Below are 26,954 nucleotides of genomic sequence, written 5' to 3'. Positions count from 1 at the left end.
TATATTTCTGTCTTAGTATAACTACTGCATACTGTTATACAGGAGCTTTAAATGGACCATACTTATATTTCCGTCTTAGTGTGACCTCTGCATACTGTTATACAGGTTTTAAATGGACCATACCCATATATCCATCTTAGTGTGAATACTGCATACTGTTATACAGAAGTTTTAAAAGGACCATACCTATATTTCTGTCTTAGTGTGAATACTTCATACTGTTATACAGGAGTTTTAAATGGACCATACCAATATTTCTGTCTTAGTGTGACAAATGCATACTGTTATACATGTTTTAAATGGACCATACCCATATATCCATCTTAGTGTGACCACTGCATACTGTTATACAGGTTTTAAATGGACCATACCTATATTTCCATCTTAGTATAACTACTGCATACTGTTATACAGGAGTTTTTAATGGACCATACTAATATTTCTTAGTGTGACTACAGCATATTGTTATACAGGAGTTTGAAGTGGACCATACCAATATATCTGACATACTAGATAGTGTGACAAATGCATACTGTTATACAGGAGTTTTATGTGGACCATGCCTATATTTCTGTCTTACAAGATAGATCTTGGAAAGTGACTTTGCAGAATTAATGGAAATGGTTGCTATGGCAGCAGCAAAGATATCATAATCTTCATGATGTCAACAAATTCATGTTCTACAAAATGCAAATACAATGGTGCATATTATGTGATCATGCAGACTGGCTAATCCACAAATTTCAATAATGCATCAATCAATGATAGTTTATGAAACTAGACCCCTTTACTGACCTATAAATTCATATGACGCCAAAAATATAACTTATTGCACAACCACACAAATTGATGCCCATGAAATAAACAAATTCACAGTAACGTTTAGATCAACATTTCTAAATTCAGTTTCGATGAGGTCTCATATTCTTCAATTAAATTCAAAGGTTGAGAAATGTCAAAATTATATCCACTAATCAACTAATTGTGTACATAATGTTTCATTTCAAAAGCCTTATTGACTAACCTTGCTGCCCTGCTGTCTTCTGTCTTGCAATATCAAGTAGTTTGTCATCCATCACCAGGGAAACAATTCTCATCCAAACGTACAGTGCTTTCTGCAAAGGAAATCGAAAAAGGCTAAATCAGAGATGACATTGACAATTTTTAGAGTTGGTCCATCCAAGATGTTTAAACTGATTAAACTGAAGTTTTTCAGAACAAAATGGTGGGTACATTTCAATATTTAGGTGTACCTGGGGACACCAATTTGTGGAGTAAAATATATTTCTTGAGTAATGCTTACCTAGTGACAATATATTAGGAGCACATCAACTACTTCATATATCCAGCCAATCCAAGCTAAGAAATATGTCTACCCTGTCTTTAAGCTTATTTCTGCAATGATAGTACTATAAAGTGGCCTGTTTGCTGAAATAAATGTCAAATGTGTGGTTTTCTCAATAGCTCTAGGAACTGGTACCAAGTCTGGTCTATTGTCAGTTTGTACTTGCACTCAAGTGCCTGCTTTTCCAGAGGTGTAACTGTAGGGAGGGTGTGCCCATACTATGATCAAGTAAGAATTACTTAAGAAATATATTTTACTCCAAAAATTGGTTTATTCTTCAAAAATATTTCCCATATATAATGTGCTTGAGAACAAGTAAGAGAAAAATCGCGTTGCATCCTCTTACTCCCTGATTTGGCCTTGTTTACAGTATCCTAACACGTGTGCATCAGCTTCAAGTCATGTGTAAGATATCAACTATAGCTGGAGCAAATTTTGCTCCTGTAAATCCAGTATAAGCACAGTAACCTATGTCATACTGAAATTTTTACCTGACCTGGCCTGGCCTTTTATAATGCTGATAGAGGTCAAACAATGTCGAACTGAACACTTTCAGATGAAAGGTCTCTGAGGCTCTTGAATGTAATCTCTGACATCAGTCAGTTAACAGTTGTGCTGGAATGCTGTGCTAGCAGTGACTGTACTAAACTTTGTATATTGATACACACAAGAAATTCATCTGGTCTTGAGCTATTTACTTATAGGAAGAGCTGATAACCCATTGACAAGGACAACAAAACCTGAATGGAAATCTAGTAAAATCCTGGTATGGTTATTTTGTGAATAAGTTTGACTATTATTTTTGTGATGAAAGTGTTTATTTCTCGCAAAAGCCATAGGTTGCAAAGGTGGTTCTCTCCAATTAATATGTGGTTAACTATTTAAGACTTTGTTCCAATGAAGTATCAGACAAAGGCAACAAGGCATGACATTATTTTTGTAAGAAGGATACAATAGAAGCTCAGTTGATACTGGATGCTGCCTCCCAATAACTGATTGAAGAATGTCCTTTTGATGTTTTTTTTAACAGCGTGGATTCGGATAGGATTACACAGCTTCTGCAAGCTAGATGTAAACTGATGCAGCTATGGCATTAGAATTAATGCTGAACTGCTGTTTTGGATACAACCCAAGCACCAGACTGACTCACGGACATGTATGTGGTTGACATTCTCAGTGAATGATTCAAGGCTATGTCTGATTGTTTAAGTATGGCCATCACGCCAACTTGAGCATGGAGCCAGATGCCAATATGCTGTAAAATAGTTGTTAAGATACAATGGGGTTCTGGTTCATGCACAAAGAGGAAGATTTTGGCCTTCTCTGGATTAAGATGTCTTTGCTGACAGATATGATCTAATTTGTCAAAATGACTAACATCCATGAGTCCAGAAGACTACCTCAAACAATGCAATGAAAGCAGCTGGATATTTCCCAGACAAGATCGCATACCTAGAAGCATTTTCAGTCATTTCATGTATGATCTAGATCTAGAAGTTTGTATCCTGTCACTCAATCTCATAAAATCCTAAATTCATTAAAAAAAAACATTTTATGGATGACCAAACATTTACTACATATATACAAGAATTTGTTTAAAGTGAAAAGTTGGTTAAAAATTACCTGGTAAATATTGAAAGCAAACATCAATTGGGTTCAAACAGAAAATGCAAAATGCAATAGGCTTAGTGACATGTTTCATTTATAAAGTATGAATATGTAAAAAGAAATCCAGATGCATTTGTTGTTGTTGTTTTGGGTTTCAGACCATTTTTCAGTGCATGACATTGCAGCCTGTATAACTGATGGAGGAAAATCCTGTGAAAGCCCCCAGTAAGAACAACCAATCTACAGGAAGGTACTGGCAAACTTCCCCACATACCCACAATGGCCAAACCAGATACTCTAACCCATGCAAACAGAGCTGAGATGACAGTAATCAGTAAAGACAAGCAAGTTAGAGCTATCAGTCACCCCCCACCCCACCGGCCAGGCCCCCTATGTACATGTATACACATTCTGTAATATGTTTATGACACATTTAAGAAACCAAAGTTATGCTGTGAATTTTAATCATATCAAAGTCAACACATCAGCAACAATAACTACTCAGTCTGACTGTAATTAGGTTAAACATGCAAATATGTGAAAAGTTTGAGCTGTAAGACAGCACAGTGATCGCCCTCTTATACGGCCGCCCCTTCTGCACCAGGAAAGTGGCCTTATAAGATGGGTGGCCTTTCCAGAGGGGAACTAAATTCTTTGTGAGAAGTATATTTAATGTATGTAGTAAGAAAGCTACATACTTCAAAGCATTTAATATCTTCCTTTAAAAGTAACATTAATTATTAAAAGGTTCTTCTTGTTATAATAATACTTATTTAAACTGAATATACATCAATAGTTCTTATTCTTGGCATAAGCGTGATATGAGCACGGATATTATTGTCATGCACATTGCACATTGCAAAACCATTCATAAACGTCATTTAAATCTTGGTACATATATAATTCTGTTTGCTTCCCACTGCTGAATAACCTCCTTAATGGTTATGACATTGTTTATTCGAGTCTTTTCAACATAAAATTGTTTTATTCTAGTCTTTTCTATATAAAATTGTTCAACAAGACTCCCCTCCCCACCTCACTTGAAGTCATTGAGTAGAATAACTGACTTTCTTCTAAACTAATATGTCTCCGTTTACCATGATGACATGTTAATGTTTGGTGATTATTTATTCAGATGTTGCCATCTGTATGTGATTTAATTATTCAGATGAGGTGGCGCTCTATAGTTTCATATTTTGCATAGGGTTAGAATTTGAAAGAAAAAGAATTTCATTGGCTTTCCTCACTGGTTAAACTGGCTATTTAAAAAAGACCTTGTATATCTTAGGTAAAATTCAAAGAACCTTTAATCCCCTTTATTTTGGTGTATGATTGATGGGTGTAATATGGGTTATAGGGTATACAGCTTGGCCTTACTCCAGATGTGCACCTTTCAAAAAAGTGATAGCAGCGCTTGATCATTTTCACTTCCTGACACTCAGAGGTAAATTGTATAAAAATGAGTCGATAACTTTATTTTATATTTTATATATTTGGTAATTCATTCATTGCACTTTCAGAAACTGGTATTGTCTAGTCTGGAAAAATTAATTTTCCCTATTTTAATAGCTGCTATGGATAGTGTACTTTAGACTAATTCAGGCTGATTGTTTAGCACAAGGGAGTAGTCATTTTAGTTAGCAGTGTGCTTAGATCATGTACAATTTCCAAAAGTACACTATTCAAAGAAATATCATCCACATTATATTACTGTAGCATAGAGGTATGCCATCATTCTCTCAATTGTGCATGTTTTAAGTGCAAACAACTTCACCGTACATACGTCACTGTCTCAAAAGTACATAAATACTGGTAAGCGCCCCCTGAAACTTTTGTAGAGCAGATGAAATGCCTTCTTCGTAAAGAAAGCAATAAATGTGTTGTCACGTGATTTTTCGGTCTTTGCCTGGTACCCTGTTTTGTTCAAGGTCAAGTTCTGTGTGTGTGTTAATGCATAAAATCTATTTTTAGCATATGCTGACCCTGTTTTGATCTTGACAATTACGTCCAGTTGTAATCATCAAAGAGAAGAACTTGACAGATGTGTGAAGCCCAAAACTCTATCATAACATTGTGAAGCCCATTTCCTGTAAATGTTGGCTTTTATAAACAATGATATAATATTAATCTTAGTGCTACATGTACTTTAGTCAACACTTCTTTCGTAACGGAAACTTGACACTGGGTGACATGTATCGACGAAAGAGATAATATGATCACTTACCATACATCACGATATGAATTATTGGTTCTAAATACATCTGAAGAAAAAAATGGCCGCTCATGAGGGGAACATTTGATATTTTTGTTCTAATATGCTGGCAGCATTAGAAGGGTGGTTGTTCTTGAGGGCAACGTCTGAATACAAACTTATCAGTGCCAAGGGATTCTGGCCATATGAAGCGGGTAGCCGCTGGCTGGGGATACATTCAAGGGGGGGGGAACATTCAAAAGGGGGACTACTGTAATCAACACTGCTTTTCTAGGACTTCAGTTCCAATTTCTGAACGAGATTTTATTCATTATAATGTAAATGGTTCAAATTGAAAATTTTCATATATTCTGTGATTTAACTTACCATTGTGACAGCATATCCCTGCTTTATGTCACCTGTAATGATCTTACACAGAGTTATAGAGATTCCAGGCAGAAAAGAGGCAAACCTGGTACCTAGATCAGCCTTGATACAGCTACTGGCTGCAGAAACAGAAAACAAGTCACTTAAATACCTAAGAAGCAATATTTTTCATACAAATGTGAAACTTGTTAAAAAGCACACCACATTTACCAGATTCTAGTAATGTACACGACAGTCTGCCAACATCGAGTTCTCAACAGATTTTGAATGTAAGAGAAAAACTAAGCCCCATCTAGAATTGCAAAAAGATAAATAAAACCTGTGTTTAGCTGAAAATGCAAACATAATTATTGAAATTTTTATTCTAACAATTGTTGTTGCTGTTGGCACCATCAACAATGAGAATGCAAGCTGAAGAACACATTCCTTAAATTTTTATCTACATACCCTCACTAGTGAAACATGAAAACACATTGTTCTCTATCCAGGCATTAAAATAACCAGCACATTGGAATGTTTTCAATATCATTGGTCGGACTAATACACACCAAAATATCACTTTTAAACTTTATAGTACAAAACACTGAAAACATACTGGCATCAATGATTATAATCACTAGTATGAAACCTGGCTTAGAAGATACCACTGTATAAAGGACACATGTCCAGGTTGAAATCTGCAGGGAAAATCTTCATATAGGTGCAACACGTTTGTTAAAAATGTATATAATTTCACAACATAAAATTTGTGAAGTATCACATCTTGTGCACCTATTTAAAGTTTGCCCATAGTTTCATCTGTGACAGTATTTGGCTTTTGTTTTTGTTGGTTTCAACTGGTTATGTCATGCTGAGGAATAGGTCAAATGTGCCCTTCCAAAGGACACACCATGGCAGCCAACCTGAGCTGACCTGAGCAGGGATCAAACTTATGGCCCTTGGATTACAAATCTGTACCACCTGAGCTACCACTGCTCCCTTCTCGAAGACAACAAAACACTGGCCAAAGTTGATGAATAATGTGCAAATATAACATCTCAAGGAAAACTGTAAAGTACATGCTATCATTTCTAGAGAAGCATCATTGTAGTTTATAAGCAGTGTGTAAATATATTTCAAATAAACAAAAAAAGAATTACCATAAACATCAAGGACTTACACTGAGAATCAGCCAGACTAATGTCTAACAAACATTCCAAAGCCAAGATGCGCAGATTTCTAGCTTTCTCCAGCTCAGCAATGTTCAGCAGCAGGGACACTGCATGGCCAAGGATGGGCAGACAAGCCACAATATACAGATTTCTTAAAAGTCTGGAAACAAGATCAATGAACAGAATTTCTGTGTGAATTTCAAACTATCATACAAAGTTCATTTACGGCAGGTAAATAACATCCATTATATCCAGTTATATATAGGTGTGACAGTGGACATATGTGAACAGACTTACCAATTAAAGTCTGGTCTTTACTGATAACCTAATTACCTACTGTAACCTGTCCTAAGTGGACCAGGTCAATTACACAAAGTTTTCAGTCATATACAGATGAGAGTGCTAGCAGTCTTACCAGTATAATCCAGAATAATCCTTTGACACTGGGAGTCCTGGACCATCAGCTTAAAAAAGAATTGAGGGGTCCTAATGGAAAAACTAATGGTATAGGTGAGTAACGTGCAAGTCCTTTTGTGAGCTTAAAATCATTAAAGATAACTTATAAAATTGTATTATAATGAATATAGTATAATTATTGCTACCCTAAAGTTTCAATAGAAATGTTGTTGTTGTTGTTGTTGTGGGGTTTAACGCCATTTTTCAGCACACAAAAGGCTATACGTGGTGGCCAGTATTAATGGTGGAGGAAGAACCCGGGAAAACCCCAGGAAGAACCACCGACCCATGAGAAGCTATGGCATGCTTTCTCACATATCCACATTGGTCTAATCCTGGATTCAAGGCAGACGCTCAAACCAATAGGCTTCAGAAAATGGTCTATTAAATGAGGGTCTACAGGGTGGGCAGTCTTAGAAAACTGTGGTCCAAGACTGGCATTTAAAGGTCAAAGACATCCACAGTACACTTTGTTCTAACACATTTAAATCGATGCTGCTGTCGTTGTTGTAGGGTTTAACGCCATTTTCAGCACACGATAGACCATTCATGGCGGCCAGTATTAATGGTGGAGAAAGAACCCGGAAAACCCCTGGAAAGAACCACCGACCCATGAGAAGCTACTGGCGAGCTTTCTCACATACCCACATTGGCCGAATCCGAGACTCGAACCCACGCAGAAAGAGGTGAGATGGCAGTGATCCATAACAGAGAGCGCTTTAGACCACTTGGGGCCCCTTAAATTGATGCAGTATATAAACTAAAACACATTACATGATTTTATAGGTAAAAAGTTTTTTCTTAAACACATAGCAAATCTTTCAGTAAGAAATTAAAAGGGAAACTAGCTTTTTTACAGTATGAAAATTGGTGACACCTGCCAAAAACAAGACATTCTTTGTTCTACAAAACAACATGATGCCTAAATCATCACAGGGACTCAGGTAATGTGATGTTTCTGTTTTCTCACAACCAAATATGTAAAAAAAATTACACAAATTTCACTCAAATTTGAAGCCTGAGGATAATCTATTATATATAAGTGATAAAGTGGATGTGCTGTGTACCTTACTTGGTGTATACAGTCAAATAAAGACGATACAGTGAAAGAGTAAAAGGAGGACTGTGTATTCATATAAAATACAATTTGTGATTTATACATGATGCAGTAGATCAAATGATGAATGCATTCATGCCAATCCCTGGCGAGGAAAAGTCTAATCCCAGTGGACAAAAAGAGTAATCCAAGAAGAAAAAGAGCAATTCACATATAACATGATACAAAATTCAATGCGCATATGTACAAAATAATTTTGTTTATCTTGTTGTCTTTTAATATCAATTACTGCTTCAAGTTTTCATATATAATTCAATATTTCTTTAGTTTTAAAGTGTTGCTCCACATCAAATTTACCACCTTGAATAATATTAAAATCCTTTCCACACAGCCTGCAAAGGGAGTAAATCAACTGTAGAATGGAACACTGTGTTATGTAATTCATGTATTCATCTCTGAATCATTTTTTTTTCAGTTTTATTTAATCCCTCTGTGAAATTATTTGAAAACATTTTTGCTCTAGCACACAGACTTAAATAAATCTGACTGACTTTTAGCATCAAATATCCTACAGACTGGTTCTGTACCAAATATGAATTAGAACAAAGAATCTGCAAGAAAAGATTAAAAATTAGAAAACCTGTCTGTTCCCACCTAACAAAGTCATACAGCTGCTATAAAAAAAAAATTCTGAAGTCAAAATTTTGAAAGTAGAAACCAGCATGTTCTTGGAAATAGGACAGCTGCTATAAATACATCATAATACTGTTAGGAAAGCACATGTAAATATATGGACAAGAATACTCTTATATTGTAGTTATGTAGAAGCAGTCTTTTCTAGAATACAGTATATGGGATTAATGGAATGAAGAAGAAAAATGAGGAAACAAATTACTGACTTTTTGGGAGGGGAGATATACTAAAATTGTGTAATCCATATACACTCATGCATAAAGCATAATTTAGTGGGGAAAAAAAGCATAATGATTACACCAAAATCATAATGATTGGCATGTATGTCAATGCCGCCATCTTTACCCTGTGTAATCTGTCTTCTTCACAAGGGTGCGTATAGTCTGGATGATGGCTAGTTTCAACTCTTCTGACAAATTTGCCACTGAAAAGTAAATAAATATAATTCAGGAGAACCCTTTACACATGTGATCCTAACCTATGACTATTCTGGCCCATTAATGATTAGGCTTGCTTGTATTAGCTTTCTGATAGACAAATGGAAATAAAAAGTACATGAAATTGACAACATGGAAAAAATACAACCTAATTCTTAGAATGTCTAATCGAATCTCAATTAGTCTAACAAGATCTGGGTATCAAACACGTTTCTTATTCATCTTCATGGTAGATAACTCGCCAAGTTTCCAAATTTTCTGCCAATATTTGAATTAATTTAACAGCATCTCTCTATTTAACTTTTGATTAGCAAGCTTAATGTAAAGATATACAGGGGTTGTTTAATATAATAACTGTACAAAAAAGGTTAGAAAGTTGCAAATGGAGATGGTTCAACTACAGTTTGTCCCAACAATATATCCTCCTTGTCCTACCTCTGGTCTGGTCTCCTGGGACTGAGAGCATGATGCATGCAGTGTTGAAGATGTCCAGAAATAGTTGCCACCGGCTGAGCTGGGTGTGTCCAAGTACAAACTCCATACAAGTGTACACATCCAGGTACAGATCCTGACTGCTAAAATAATTAATAAAAATAAGCATTATCTTATATCTGCAATGAATATGCCCTCTCTCTCCTTCTACCTTCATTGGACAGATTGAATTCTTAATGCCTCTTAATGTGGTTGATGCTAATATTTTAAAGAATTTAATCAAATTCACTACACTGATATGGAATTAAATAAACAGCTTGCTCTAACATCACATCATTGACTTGAAATGACAAAAATAGAAAAATCTCTGAAAATTCTGCAATAGAGGCAAACACACCAAATGAAAATTATTTCTTCCAGTCTCTCATTTTCAAACATAAATCTCCCAGATTCTGTGTATTATCAAACTTAGTTGATCAAGCCTTTCATTATTACTGATCACTGAATAAATTTTTTGTTTTTTTGCTGCTAAAATCTAAATTCTGGAATAATAAAAGTTATGGTTTAATACTGATTTCTGGAAGTTTGTTGCATTTCATTTAGTTTACTGACAGCTTTTTACTGTCATGACAATAAAATGTTCTGCTGTTAAAGGTTTCATGTGACAATCAGCACATACAGCGTTTAATGCATTGCTCACCAGTAGTCCAATGCATCACACACCAATGATTGCACATTAAGAGTATAATGTGTATGCTAACAGTCCAATGCATCATCTACTAATATTCTGATGCATTAGACACAAATAGTCTAATCCATCACACACTAATAGTCTAATCCATCACATACTAATAGTCTAATGCATCACATACTAATAGTCTAATGCCTCATATACTAATAGTCTAATGTGTCACATAATAGTCTAATGCATCACACACCAATAGTCTAATGCATCACACAGTAATAGTCTAATGCATCTCACACTAACTGCCTAATGCATCAGTCAAATGCCTCATACACTATGTCTAATGTGTCACATACTAAGTCTAATGCATCACACACCAATAGTCTAATGCATCACACACTAATAGTCTAATGCATCACACACAAATAGTCTAATGCATCACACACTAATTGTCTAGTGCATCACACTCTAATAGTCTAATGCATCACACAGTAGAAGCCTAATGCATCACACTCTAATAGTCTAATGCATCACACACTAATAGCCTAATGCATCACACACTAATAGTCTAATGCATCACACACTAACTGCCTAATGCATCACACATTAAGAGTCTAATGCATCATACATTAATAGTCTAATGCATCACATACTGTCTAATGCATCACCCACTAAGAGTATAATGCATTTCACACGAACAATCTAATGCATCACACACTAAGAGTCTAATGAATCTCACACTAATAGTCTAATGCACCACACAGTAGTAGCCTAATGCATCACATACTAATAGTCTAATGTATCACACACTAACTGCCTAATGCATCACATACTAAGAGTCTAATGCATCATACAGTAATAGTTTAATGCATCACATACTGTCTAATGCATCACCCACTAAGAGTCTAATGCATTTCACACTAACAGTCTAATGCATCACACAATAAGAGTCTGGTGCATCATACAATAATAGTCTGGTGCACCATACAATAATAGTCTAATGCATCACATACTGTACTGTCTAATGCATCATACACTAACAGCAGGGATGGTCCTGGCTTTTAAAAAGCTGTCGCCAAAAAAATCGCCAACCTCAATATCTTGTCGCCAATTTTCAAAAAGTGTCGCCAGAACAAGTAGTGTACATTTTTTGAAGTGTTAATTTAGTCTATTAATGTAACAGGCAATGAAAATTACAAAAGATGGGTTAGTTAATACTCTAATTACAATAAGCATTAACAAAATGTTACAAAGTGTTATATGAAGATTCGTCGCCATTTTAGGGCTGCCAACTTGTTGAATGCAGTTTCAAAGTCTAATTTTTCACATCTGTACATGCTGATTCTCATTAAATTCTCGAGAGATGAGATACAGAGTTTATTTCTGATGTCAGTTTTATGAGGTTCATCTTACTGAATCCATGTTCACAGTCTACAGTGCTGACAGGTGACACCAGTAGTCTCTCGGCAGCGCCCCCTCCCCCTTATGGCTAGCTTCACAAAGCTTGAAGTGAATTGCTTCCTAAATCCCAAGAATGATCACTGAATGCTGTATAAATTTTCTCGACAAGCAAACTAGGATCTCCATTCCCACGAATGAAACTTACACGAGTCAACACCTGGCAATATTGGACCGTATATATAAGCATAAATTCACACCCAATTTAGGGATTCTTTCACTCCTGTATTTTGAGAAATAAATAATTATTATTGATTATGCAAAACTGTTTTTTTTTTGGCTATTTCTTGTTGCGGAGTTTAAGTCTCTGCAGCCATAACACGGATTGATGGCAAAAGGAAAAGATCAATCAGTAAAATGCTGCACTGGCGACAGATATAATTGTGATTGAGATTTTTTTCCATTTGCTTTGTATTTATACGCAATAGTCGGTACTTCAAAGGTTATCAGTTTTCTATGAAGGTTCAGCAAAACTATTGTATTGGTATATGTAAAAAAAAACAACAAAAAAACAACAACAACAGAAGGATTAGCCATTCAATCAATTGTATCTGTTCTATTCGCGTCTTCAGAAGTCGGTCAGTTGTAGGTATAGTTCGGTAGCATGATTGACTGTATCACAGCATACAGTACTCAGCCCTGATGTCAGCATAAGCAGATTATGATGTAACAATGCACTCTAAAGATGGGGTTGTCAATAAGAACAAAGGATCGTTTGTGTAACAGATTGCTTCCAATGCATTGCTTAGTCAAGTTTGTGGCTTCCTTTCATTCTCCCTTTTAATTTATCCAGTCAAAATCCATGATTGTATGTACAAATTAAATAACCAAAAAGTCTGTCGCCAAAAAAATCGCCAGACGGGATATTTTTGTCGCCAATAAGGAAAAAAAATCGCAATTTGCGACATTGGCGAAGCCCAGGACGATCCCTGAACAGTCTAATGCATCACACAATAAGAGTCTGGTGCATCATACAATAACAGTCTAATGCATCACCAAGTCTGATGCATGACAGACTGAATCTAATGTATTACACACTCATAGATCAATCCATGACACACTGAGGCTAATGTGCAGACACTATGTAGTCTAATGCATCTATACAGTTTCTGCACGTTGGCTAGGACATTTTTGTCTTACCATTTCTTTGAATGGCGAAGGATGGCCATTAATGGGAAGAGAACATATTCATGTAACTCCTGCAGAATGGTCAGATCAATCTTCTGCAGTACACTGAAGAGAGAGGAGACATTCTCCCGAGTGTGCTGAAGTGTAAGCTGCATACAAACTGGCTTCAGTTGGGCAAATGCTTCTCTTCTCAAAAGCTCCCTGAAACATGAATGATTAAGAAAATGATCAAATGGGAAATATATATTTTTCTTGTAGAGGTAATACAACACACATTAACGTGCTTTATTATGGACAATACAACTGGGGCAAGAAGGTTGTGAAAGCAACACAACACTCAGATGTTTGCTTCACTATGGACAGTGTACTCATGACAACCTGGTTTGCCTTGACCACATTATATATATTCAAATCACAAACATGTGTAATAATAGCTAACCAACTCATTTAAAAATAGTTCTCTCTGCTCAATAAGAAACCTGCATCAAATACAAAATCACTATGCCGCCCCTTCAAAAGGTTTAATGAAATGGTAATGATGGCAATTATGTCAGCACAATCACACAGTCTATTGAAATTCTGACTGAATATTTAACACAAAGCAAGTTTCATTTTACCCAATGCTTTAGCCGTTGGAGGTGTGGAGAGTATAAATTCAGCCAGAATAGTATCTTGGTTGCCCATATAGTATCTGAAAAAGAGGTACGATTTTTTTGGCTCTTCACATGAACATGGGGTCAAAGTTCAAATATACATAACTGCAATTAGTGACATTTTGCTTTTTTTTTTTACCAAAGTTTGTACATGCCATTGCAGAAGGAGGGCATATTCATATATGAAATGGATTTTGGATTAGAGCCCCTGGATCATATACCAGGAGGAGGTTGGTTGACATAGGGGTGATTGAGAAGATAAGATGTAATAAAAAACATTGGGATTTGTCATGGCATACAAAAGGAATTCTAATTTCTGTTCCCTTGGTGACAGGGTAATTAATGTTCATTTGTTTTCAACTCAGAGCTTAACTGCATCCATACAAAAAGACAAGAGTCCCTCAAAAGAACTGAAAAGAATTTCCAGAAATTCAAGATATGACCACATCTTTCTTTTGCCTGTGTAATACTGAAAGTATCTATAATATTCTTCTGTGATAAAATGATTTTCAAATTAAATGCTAGTGTGGCCATACCGGATGTCAGATTTGAACCATTTTAAGTCCAATACATAATTAGAAGTTTTTTGGTGAAATCCCCCTTCCCACTAACATGACCATTCCTTCAGAAGAAGTAGTGACAACATTTTTATGATGGCAGTCATGGTAGCCATACTCAATGTATGATTGATTGTTGTAGGGTTTAACGACATTTTTCAGCACACGATAGGCTATACATGGCGGCCAGTATTAATGGTGGAGGAAGAAACTGGTAAAACACCGGAAAGAACCACTGACCCACGAGAAGCTACTGGCAAGCTTTCTCACATATCCACATTAGCCGAATCCAAGACTTGAACCCACACAGACAGAGGTGAGATGGCAGTGATCCATAACGGATAGCGCTTTAGACCACTCGGGGCCCCACTGAAAATCTGACTTTCGTTACGATGTTAGTCGACATCAAAACACGCTACAAAGCATCATTTGTCAGGCAGTAAGACTCAGACGCACAAAACAAATGTCAGCGCCGAGGTATTACATGTAGGACTAGTAACCCGTATGATTTTAATTTGTAGAAAAGCGTCTATATCAGCTGCCAAGTTAGTCCTACATGTAAGACCTGATGCTGATATTTATGTTTTGGGCCTCAGGATCTTACTGCCTAACTAACAGCGCTGTGTAGTGTGTTTTGATGTCGACTAACAACGTAACGAAAGTCAAATTTTCAGGAATATCTCACACAACTAAAATAACGGCTCTTTTCTAAAAAGTAAGGTAATAATGTTTTAGTCAGACTTTACTTACTCTGATGTCTTTTCTCTAAAAAATTCAAATTCTCACAAAAGAAATGGACCTGTTTTCAAGTTTCATTGGCCTACATTTCAGCTGACTGGAAAGCGATGAAAGCCAGGAATGCCGGAATCAGGTTAAGTGGAAATATTATTCTTTATCGAAACAAATAAAAAATATAATATGCCTATTGGAACTTTAAAGCAACGTTTCATTTCATTCAAGAGACATATCTGCCACACGAACCTACTTAAACATACTTTGGCATACCTTGACTACTGTCGCATTGCAACAATTCAAATGCAGGGATCGTCCTGGGCTTCGCCAATGTCGCAAATTGCGATTTTTTTTCCTTATTGGCGACAAAAATATCCCATCTGGCGATTTTTTTGGCGACATACTTTTTGGTTATTTGATTTGTACATACAATCATGGATTTGGACTGGATAAATTAAAAGGCAGAACGAAAGGAAGCCACAAACTTGACTAAGCAATGCATTGGAATCAATCTGTTACACAAACGATCCTATTCTTATTGACAACCCCATCTTTACAGTGCATTGTTACATCATAATCTGCTTATGCTGACATCTGGGCTGAGTACTGTATGCTGCGATACAGTCAATCATGCTACCGCACTATACCTACAACTGACCGACTTCTGAAAACGCGAATAGAACAGATAAAATTAATTGTATGGCTAATCCTTCTGTTTTTTTTATACATATACCAATACAATAGTTTTGCTGAACCTTCATAGAAAACTGATAAGCTTTGAAGTACCGACTACCGTGTATAAATACAAAGCGAATGGAAAAAATCTAAATCACAATTACATCTGTCGCGAGTGCAGCATTTTACTCATTGATCTTTTCCTTTTGCCATCAGTCCTGTGTTACGGCTGCAGACTTAAACTCCGCAACAAGAAATAGCACAAAAAAAAAACAACAGTTTTGCATAATTAATAATAATTATTTATTTCTCAAAATGCAGGAGTGAAAGAATCCCTAAATTGGGTGTGAATTTATGCTTATATATACGGTCCAATATTGCCAGGTGTTGACTCGTATAAGTTTCATTCGTGGGAATGGCGATCCTATTTTTCTTGTCGAGAAAATTTATACAGCATTCAGTGATCATTCTTGGGATTTAGGAAGCAATTCACTACAAGCTTTGTGAAGCTAGCCATAAGGGGGGGGGGGCTGCTGAGAGACTACTGGTGTCACCTGTCAGCACTGTAGACTGTGAACGTGGATTCAGTAAGATGAACTTCATAAAAACTGACATCAGAAATAAGCTCTGTATCTCATCTCTCGAGAATTTAATGAGAATCAGCATGTACAGATGTGAAAAATTAGACTTTGAAACTGCATTCAACAAGTGGGCAGCCCTAAAATCGCGACGGATCTTCATGTAACACTTTGTAACATTTTGTTAATGCTTCTTGTAATTAAAGTATTAACTAATCCATCTTTTGTAATTTTCATTGCCTGTTACATTAATAGACTAAATGAACACTTGGAAAAATGCACACTACTTTTTTGGCGACACTTTTTGAAAATTGGCGACAAAATATTGAGGTTGGCGATTTTTTTGGCGACATCTTTTTAAAAGCCAGGACCATCCCTGAAATGTATGTCAACGGAACATGAAAAAGCGTCCATTTGCTAGTGTCATATTTTGATTCCACCAGGATAAAGACAGCACAGTAAGTATATTAATTACACATAAATTAGTGGAAGAGTGTTGATATATGCTGCCAGATGTGAGATATTCCTGAAACTTTAACTACTCATTCCGATGTCAACGACATCGGAACACACTATACAAGGCCGTTATTTGGATAGTAAGACATAGCACCTTAACTAAATCAACAAGTGCTATGTCTTACATGTAGAACTACTGCTGTTGCTTACAGTTCCAATAGGCATAATATATTTTTATTCGTTTCACTAAAAATTAATATTTCAACTTTATCCGATTTCGGCATTCTCTGCTTTCATCGCTTTCCAACCAACTGAAATGTAGGCCAAAGAAACTTGAAAACGGGTACATTTCTTTTGTGAGAATTTGAATTTATTCGAGAAATGGCATCATAGTAAAGTCTGACTAAAACATTATAACTTTACTTTGTAGAAAAGCGTCGTAATTTTAGCTGTCAGTTGTGTGAAATATTCCTGAAAATGTGACTTTCGTAATGATGTTAGTCGACATTAAAACACACTACACAGAGCCGTTAGTTTGGCTGTAAGACCCTGACGCCCAAAACATAAATATCAGCGTCAGGTGTTACAGGTAGGACTACTGCCAAGTGTGCGAGATATTCCTGAAAATTTGATTCTTGTTTGTTTGTCCACGTCTACCACGCAATACAGCGCCATTATTTAGACAATAAGACGGCGGCCTCAAAAACGCATATGTCAGGGAGGAGTCTTCCACTGTAAGACCACATCAAATGCCTGTGGAATTGATAGCACGTATGCAGGTTTGATACCATTCAGGTAGAGTGCATAATGGTATGGGGTTTTCTATACATCATATATATTAATTATAATAAGGTACTAACATTTGTTATTTTCGTTCACTTCTAATATCAATGCATCACGAGAATTGAACAAGATGTGCAAAAGTCATCCTGCAAGTTCCTAGCATGTGAACTTTCCCTCCATCTTGTAAGGGTGGTAACTCTAAGATTAATACAATCGCGTTCCTAAGTACGAAGCAGTTGCGGACAAATTTGTTATCTTGCTATCTCCGATTGCAATTGTAATCTCTATTTAAAATGTGACGTATCATTTTCAACAAGAAACATTAGCTGTTTTCTATGGTCATATTAAGCTGACGAGATATTTCTACAACATACACGGTCTTTAAAGTCAATGAGACGAGTTTGCTCTCATCAATGGTAAATGAAGGAGTCCTCAAGACAAATCGACCCCAAGAAAATTCTAAAGACATTTCCTTCCCAACAACTTTCAACCCCAGCCATGGGGCAATTCCACGCCAATTAAAGCATTAATGGAAAATACGTCAATAGTTAATCATAATTAAAGTATATTGTATTCAGTTAAAAAAAAAAAAAAACACCGATAATTAACACATTGCTAATGGTTAATAACGCTAATGACACACTGGTATCTACATAACGAGTTCTGGGTGGCAACGTCCGTGACCGTGAAGAGAGCCACCTCATGTTTGTCACAAAGGACCAGTTGACGCTTTTACAACAGGCTTGCATATGGTACATGGACGGCACTTTCCAGGTTGTGAAAAATGCCATTCGCCCAATTATTTTCGATCCACGCCTGCATGAAGCAGGGCAAAGCCATGAACCAGGTACTGCTGATGTCTGCATTGATGTCCAAACGGCGTAAACAGTATTATGTGGCAGTAAGTATACACAAAATAAAAGAAGTAACACCTTGAAACATATTTAAATGATACAAATTTAAGTTTAAATACTAAATTTGCATTTTGTAACCAGGAGAGAGAGAGAGAGAGAGAGAGAGAGAGAGAGAGAGATTACGTTTGGATAATATAATGGATATACCCATAGCTGTTTACTAACACAAGTTTGAAGCTCCCGTTTTCCTCCGACATTTAAAGAAAATATTTGAGCTCAGAATGATATCGTGTCAGTATCAGTTTAAATAATTGATAGTTATATAGACAAAGTATAGCCCACCAAAGCATCATTCTGTTTCGCTGGTCTATTGGACTTATTATTAGCAAACAACGGTTTAAATGGCGCAGAGTCAACTATGGTATATATTGCACTAACTTAAGAAGTAGGTATAATACCGTATATATGCCCCACTATTATCTATGTATATTAGCATCCTTTAACTGATATAACTACCTACATCCACATTTAATACTAACAACTGCATGCTTTTTAGTCAATTCAGCTTCAAAATGTTGCCATTGAAGTTCAAAACAAGCAACACACCTTTCTTAACAGACGAACAAAACTAACAATAGTGATGCGAAAATAAGGTCTCAGATTAGCTCATAAAAGGAAAGAATGTGCGTTATTGGAATATTAAATATTATGTATAGTTTTCCCCCAGTTCGTTTTCAAATGAGAGAAATTGACATGCATGGGTTATAAATGAATGCAAAATAAAATGAAATGTCGTGATGTTGTGCTTCAATGCCCAGCGAAAAAATTTAACAACTAGCACACCAGAATTGTGTTATAAAAATATATCAAACAAAATTTTAGATAATGAATGTGTGGGGGTTTTTGTGATTGGGATGGGGTGGAGTGCTCTCAAGATTTTATCTAAACTATGATGGAAGTCCCCCCCTCCCCGGCTCGATTTTGGTTGGAAGTTAAATTATTGAACGACATAAGCAAAGCTCTGAAACCCCAGTCAGCAACGCCGACGGTAATGATTGAATATACAAAAAAGCGAAATTCAATACATAAAAATTTAATAACAATTAAATAGTAAAATTATTCAAATTTCCCAAGTACTCTCCTTCCGCTCGACTTTGTAATAGCCTATTGCGTCACTTGATTAGTAGTGTGCAACAGACGTCCATCCGTTCTTGTATTCTAGTTATCTGTGTATTCTTCTCACGTGTTCTTCCCAATTCATTCTCCTCTTCCTCCCGACTTTCTCCAAATTCTTTCTCCTCCTCGATTTCTCTATACTCCTTCTCCTCCTTCTCTACTTGCTCCTCCTCGACTCCTTTTATTTTCTCCTCCTCCACCTTCTATACACCTTCTCTCCACCGACTAGACATTGGTCGACTTCGTCTGCTCTGCTAGCCTCACTCGGGACTCAACTGAACCGGAAGATCTGTCTCCTAAATAGCTTCATGTGAAAACACAAGGGCGGTACAATGTTTTATTTAGCCATGTCATCTCACACTACACCCAGCCTAAAATCAGATAACGCAATTAAATTTCTTCGGTCACGCATTCCTTCACATCAAAATACTCATACGTTCTTATATGGTAAAACAACGTCGTAATAAAAGTACGGTATCAATTACTTATCATACATACATCAATAAATTGTGTCACATCAGTTCATATTCATAATCCCATTATACTAAGTAATATCACAACCATAAGACGCATTTCTTTTCACTACAACCAATACACAGTACACAAATATTCAAATATCCATGTTCTAATATATATCCATACGTCAATAGTAATTAATCTGACAGACTTAAACCATTTCCCATACTCACAATTCAAGCAAGCGTAAATTCTAACATAATGCATTAACACAAGTACTGGTTTACTTTGAAGTAACCTAACAGTGACTTACAGAACTAATTCTGACCACAAGCTACCAATCTACATACTTCTCTACGTAAGACTCAAGCAAATTTCTCAAATACGCCTGTAAATGAAACACTATAAAGGTAATTATACATACTAAACGATGTTAGTAATTACATATACATCCTACGAATAATTACAATTACAATGCCGTAATATTATACAAATTGAACAAATAATTCACTGACCTTTTCGAAGCTTTGTATTTCCTTGTTATGTGAACCGATCCAATCAAACTTAGCGGACAATGTCAGTCTCGTTGTATGTCTACGTGGGGAGGATGAGAAAACGCCCCGATCACCCAGCGTGTTTCCTCTGATCTCTGAAGAAACCTTTAACATGTAGGTGTGATACGGTAAGCCTTTGTCCAGTTGGCACGATCTATCTCTTGTGTCGATTCAAGATTCCGCTCTCTAGCGGGTCACGGCAACCTTGTGTAAGAGATGAACTCTAGCCCGCGGAAAAGTTTAGACATCAAACACATGGCCGCGGAAATTATGCATGTCTTAATACATGGGCTTATCGAACGTAACTGAATGAATACCACAACTGAATCAAAACAAAAAGTACTTGGAAGATATACAAAAAGTCATAGAGACAAAATACTGGGCTACGGAAGACTTAACATGCTAGTAGATTATATTTCCTATGTAGAACTAACTTTATTTTCTAAAAAGAAACATATACCTAATAATCGCGACTCCTGATATGCCCTTAATACATCAAATTGGAGAATTATGATTACATTTTTTCAAGAAGACGACAGCCTCGTTATAAAGTCATACATCCGTGTACATAAAATTGAAGAAAAGAGGGGATGCAAACTTTTTTTTTGTTATAGAAAACTAAATGACAAGCTTTCTTTGAATGTGCAACTGCAAAACATAACCAAAAAAAACAACAACAAAAACCAACATCTATACACATGTTTATAACATACAGATGTTTTGAGTAAACACGTCATCGAATAATTACGCCGATTATCTAGGCCATGACGACGGACATTAGGGGTATTTTCTTCATCGGGACCTCATGTTATTTCTCGATCCTCCATTTAGTTTCGCTTTTCACCCGAAGGTCTTCTATATGTCGACCTGCCTCTTCTAGGATTTGGCAGAGGTCATATGCTTCATTATGACGGTAATCGAATGAATCCTGGTACAAATTTTCTTTATGCTGTTGATCAGTTGCCTGTGCCGCCTCTGACGGTATCTGGGTCAATGTAGGAATGGGGGAAGTTGCTTTCTGTCAACCACCTATTACGCGAGGTGTTTTTCCATTATCTTCCATGTCTATGGCTCTTATGGTGGAGTTACTGGTGTTGGGGTGGTGTTGCTACCCTTAGATCTGCAACAGGACCGTTCGGCTTAGAATGGATTTGCATAAATCGCTCCCTCGGAGCCTACAGTTGTCCTCCTTTTCTCGATTTGGGCGGGCTCCTGTTCTCGTTGTTGGTATTGTCGTCCCATATCAACAACAGGTAGTTCGTTTAGCTTCAGCCCCCATGACGCAATATAAGGCATAAGCCTCTGGCTGCATTCAGGATGTGACCTTCATCTCTGCCTATATTACTGCTTGTTGTTATTTGTTCTGTGTTCAATACGGCACGACAGATCACTGATTGATCATCTATTGTAGTATTATGTGACATGTATGCCTTGTACAACTGGTTAACTGAGTTATTCATAGCCATAATACATACTTTAACTTGGGATTTTACACACGATGATCTCAAATTGATGTTCATGTTTAGATTCAGATGTGTGATACCATTCTCGCATTTGTTTGGATTATGCATACATGTTAGAAAAATTATCTTCAGAGCCAAACATACAGTTCAGATAGTCCGAAAGTCTCCTGACGACGATGCAATTTGGTGAGTTAATGCTACGGCTGTATGTAAAATAATACTAAAACAACTTGCGCTGTGGATGCCATCAATGACTCCATCGCACACAGAAGAAGCTCGGTTGTTATCATTCATGGATAACTGTAGCAAGTCAACCTTTTCGTGGCCGACAAAGACCACAGACTCAGTTACAAGTACAGCAAATTCATTTGCATGTCAGATAGAGTCTCAACGGGGAATTCCAGCACCACGACATATATTCGTTGCGTTTGAAAGTAACACAATATTAGAAAATCAAGAAAGAAATATGATGTTGTTTGATACATGTGCCGTGTCTACGATTTCGCAGTGGATAAATTGACATCAGGGACCATCCAAAGACATAATACTGAATTTCGAACAAAACAACGTAGCATGGGCATATCATAGTTTAATGAGATACTTATGGAGTGTGCTCAGAATGTTGATTCTTATCTGCAGATATCTCAGCGTGATTTCTCAGAACTGTATCCAATATATTATTTCCCACTGGAACATCTAGATTTGTTCAGACAATATGTCGTTGATATTTACGTTAGAGCAACTGTTATTGATATACCAACTGCTCCTAGTGGTGGGGACCCGAGTGGCCGAGTGGTCTAAAGCGCTTTGCGTTACGGATCACTGCCATCTCACCTCTGTCTGCGTGGGTTCGAGTCTAGGATTCGGCTAATGTAGTATGTGAGAAAGCTTGCGGAGTAGCTTCTCGTGGGTCGGTGGTTCTTCCTTGGGTTTTCCCGGGTCCTTCTTCCGCCATTAATACTGGCAGCCATGCATATACTATCGTGTGCTGACAAATGGCGTTAAACCCAACAACAACAACAACAACAAGCTACTGGTGGTTACAGAGCCATCGCAGAATTATTATCATATAAAAGAATTCTGCTTGAGGGGGTAGGCGGACCAATGAGAGTGGTCGATGCCCCAGGGGAAACATAAATCTTTTCCCCATCAGTAATTAAATGGTCGTTGACGATATTTATTACAATGTCATATCATTCCGTGAATGTTACTCTGACCCCTAGTCAGATTAAAAAGCTATAATCGGCAGCGAAAGAGAATCCTGGAATAAAAATAACGATGAGAGCCTCGGCGTTACACGGCCCAAATACAATGACACTGACCGAACGTCAGCTCTAATATTTTACTGACGCCAAACGATTAGCGACTGGTGTACGACTCTATATTTCTGCAAGACATTATGTGCAACCATTTATTGGTGGTGTCTGGAATTTGTAGCATTACTGCCTCCATTGGTAACTTAGAGTAATAATTACTTAGAGTGCTAGTACTCCACATAATGCCCACCCACTCACCCAAATCATTGTGTTAGGATTCAACTTACAGATTCGATCAAGCCCGTTATTGGCAGCGATCGCTGACGATATCATCGCCTCGTATACAGAAAACAAAAAAAAATCCGTTAGACGTATTATGGTTATTGATGTCGTTGTCTACGCTGCATAAGGTGTAGTTGCTGAAACGGTGACGTTAATCGGTACATTATCCGCCACTACGTGATAGCCCCAGTGGTAGGACTCGGTGTGGCACTTATAACAGGGGTTGCCGGTATCGCCAATATCATAGCCAAGAAAGTATCGACATGCACGACTAATAAACTACACGAGTATATAGAGTTGCTATCCACGGCATTATCATCGCTGATATCGTCGGCGTTAGTAGTATATGGAGACGATATACGGTGAGTGGTAATATGCATTACAAGATTTAAACGGACAATGGAAATCTCAGTCAAGAACACACTTGGCGAGATATGGACAATTGGAATTGAACATGGGGAATATTGGGACTGCATACGGACAAGGGAAAGTGGAGTTCTTGTGTAAGGCCAATATGAATGGAACAGGTGAGGTGATGTGATATGTGATTTTGGATTTTAACGTAGCTTTAACAATGTTTCAGTCATAACGCTACGATGTCTGCAATGTGGCATTTTATAGTGATGTCAAGCACTGGGGCATGATGTCTGCAGCATGATTTCCCACCCAGTCACATCATCCTGACACCAGGCCAACCAATCCTAACACTAACCTCTTAATGCTGAGTGCCAAGCGAGGCTGCTGTTAGTACCATCTTTAGAAGTTTTTGGTATGACTCGGCCGGGGATCAAACCCATAACCTCCCGCTTCCAAGGCAGACGCTCTAACCACTAGGCTTCAGAAAATGGTTGAGTCCTATTAAATGAGGGTCTACAGGGTGGGCAGTGTTAGAAAAATGTGGTCCAAGACTGGCATTTAAAGGTACAAGACATCCACAGAACACTTTGTTCTAGTAATGTCACATTTAAATTGATGCAGTATATATACTAAAACACATTACATAATCTTATAGGTAAAAAGTTTTTTCTTAAACACATAGCAAATCTTTCAGTAAGAAATTAAAAGGGAAACTAGCTTTTTTACAGTATGAAAATTGGTGATACCTGCCAAAAACAAGACATTCTTTGTTCTACAAAACAACATGATGCCTAAATCATCACAGTGACACATGTAATGTGACGTTTCTGTTTTCTCACAACCAAATATGTAAAGCATTTTACACAAATTTCACTCAAATCTGAAGCCTGAGGATAATCTGTTATATATAGGTGATAAAGCGGATGTGCTGTGTACCTTGCTTGGTGTATACAGTCAAATAAAGACGATACACTGAAAGAGTAAAAGGAGGTCGGTGTATTCATATAAAATACAAAATTTGTGATTTATACATGATGCAGTAGATCAAATGATGAATGCATTCATGCCAACCATTGGCGAGGAAAAGTCTAATCCCAGTGGACAAAAAGAGTAATCCGAGAAGAAATAGAGTAATTCACATATAAAATGACACAAAAATCAATGAGCATATGTACAAAACAACTGCGTTTATCCTTTTGTATTTTAACATCAATTACTACTTCAAGTTTTCACATATAGCACTTTTAGATTTAAAAAGCAACAGACTGCCTTTGTATCAGCTGAGACTATGAATGTTTTGCACACCAGTGGAGCACCAAGTGCTAGATCACCTATCCTGGATCTGAATTCGGTTTTGTTTTTGTTAACAATACAGAACAATTTCTCACTGCCAGTATTTGAATGGTAAAGAACCAACTTACCTAACACTAACCTCTTAATGCCGGTAGCTGGTAGTATCATTTTTGTAAGTCTTCAGGTGAGAACACGTCACGGTACTGGATATTGGTAAAAATGAAGCAAGGGGCTGACCTGAATACATGCTGCTCTAGGGAGAGATATAGACATAGACACATATAACGCATACAACACATATATGGCAAAGAGAATAAATATCTTTTTGAGGCATATGAGTGGCCCTGAAAAGGGCCTTTGGATTTTTTTGTTAACAGCATTTCGTTAGCATAGAGGGTATCACATAGGTCTTTTTCTCTTCCTCAAACTTCTTCTGACTTCTGGACCGTAGATGAGGACTGTGTACAGACAGCCGTGTGTCTCCACATATATTCTTCCTTTCCAAACGCTCGTATAGGTGATCCGGATGATTGTCCATGATGATCTGACATACATGCGTAGGTCCGTACGGAACAGCATCGACGATACGAGGGTAGATGGTTTAACTTTAGTCCACATCTTGGGACTAGAACATGCGAAGGGAATGAAAGTGAACCGTTGCTATTTATAGTGGAAGAGCGGATCGAAACGGATTGAGTTTTTTCGCCAATCCCAGTGAGGGGTTACAAAAGTCAGAGTACGGAGTCTGTCTTCCAATCCGAAGAGAGTTGCCTGATACGTCACATTCCATATATAGATACGCTAGCCTCTGTGTTCAGTGAATCAATGCGAGAAAGTTTTCAAACATGACGGAAACTAAAAAGACGATGAATTGGGGTGCACCGGCTGTGGAGAAGAGAATCGAGGGCATAACAGCGGCTACCAAAGTCAACACAGACCTACTTCAAGAAGAGACCAGTTTTGGGGGGATTTTTTTATTTTCTCTCTTCTTCCCAAGAATTTGTTCCGGTACTAGCACCTTCGTCACACTATCCTTCTTTACTACAGGTCAAGGATTTTAAACAGAGGCAGAAAGAAGAACTGGAGAAAGTTTTACAGCAGCAGAAAGAAGCAGAACATGCTTTACGTCTTCAACAGCAACATCAAGAAGAAGAAGAGGCAAGAGGAAGGAAACGACAGGAAACAGAATCAGCAGCAGAGTCGAAACAAGGTCTAGGAGAGAAGAGGACAGTGAAACACGCTACACATTGAAAGTGGACCCTCAAGAAGTGCGCGGGCCTCTCTTGCTTCGTGGCAAAGATTTCACAGTCGGAAAATATATTCACGTCTATCATCACGATGAACATTTCGATGTTATTGCCAGTATCACCGCATTCCTGGGATACGGTTATTATTGCGAGAAATGTGACTTTAGTAATTACAATCGAGAACAACTCACGCATTGTGAATCGAAATGAACAGGATGTTTGGCCTCTCAACCCTGTCTGGAAGAAGGACAACCACGAGTGCATTGATTCGCTTGTCAGCGCACTTTGTACAGCCCTGCCTATTACCAACAACATCTGATGACGCAAGATTCACATCAGAAAAAGTGCTTGTCAACTCCTGCGATTGTGCCTTACTTGTTGACAGGCATACGTACAAATAGTGCCAAGGTACAAGTATGTTCAATAACGAAACGATGTCACATTTGTCGCAAATCGTGGGCGTAGAACATGAATGCTACATTGAAAAATAATATTCCAAACAAGAGGAGGAAGATGACCAGAAGAAAGGGAATTTCATCTTTTCAATTTCGAAT

The 26,954-nt window shown here is 37.3% G+C and overlaps 1 protein-coding gene across 5 annotated transcripts in view; it reads right to left on the bottom strand.

The window, feature by feature from the left end:
* LOC149781580 (TELO2-interacting protein 1 homolog) overlaps positions 1–17,647 on the bottom strand; it is an 87,226-nt gene extending 69,579 nt beyond the window's left edge. For all 5 annotated transcript variants that reach the window (XR_016414739.1, XR_016414740.1, XM_089935622.1 and 2 more), the window contains exons 1-7: positions 17,540–17,647; positions 13,041–13,229; positions 9,761–9,900; positions 9,234–9,312; positions 6,691–6,842; positions 5,532–5,650; positions 1,025–1,115 (exon numbers count right to left, since the gene is read on the bottom strand). Coding sequence is in view for 3 of the 5 variants with exons in the window: in XM_089935622.1 (XP_089791748.1) it covers positions 1,025–1,115; positions 5,532–5,650; positions 6,691–6,842; positions 9,234–9,312; positions 9,761–9,900; positions 13,041–13,229; positions 17,540–17,541 (772 nt within the window). In the remaining 2 variants the exon portion in view is untranslated. The remainder of the gene's footprint in view (positions 1–1,024; positions 1,116–5,531; positions 5,651–6,690; positions 6,843–9,233; positions 9,313–9,760; positions 9,901–13,040; positions 13,230–17,539) is intronic.
* Between the last annotated feature and the right edge of the window lie 9,307 nt (positions 17,648–26,954).

The sequence above is a fragment of the Sinohyriopsis cumingii genome, chromosome 15 (assembly GCF_028554795.1).
Source record: "Sinohyriopsis cumingii isolate HCF-2022 chromosome 15, ASM2855479v2, whole genome shotgun sequence".
Classification (NCBI taxonomy): Eukaryota; Metazoa; Mollusca; class Bivalvia; order Unionida; family Unionidae; genus Sinohyriopsis; species Sinohyriopsis cumingii.
This window is presented reverse-complemented; position numbering and strand designations above follow the sequence as displayed.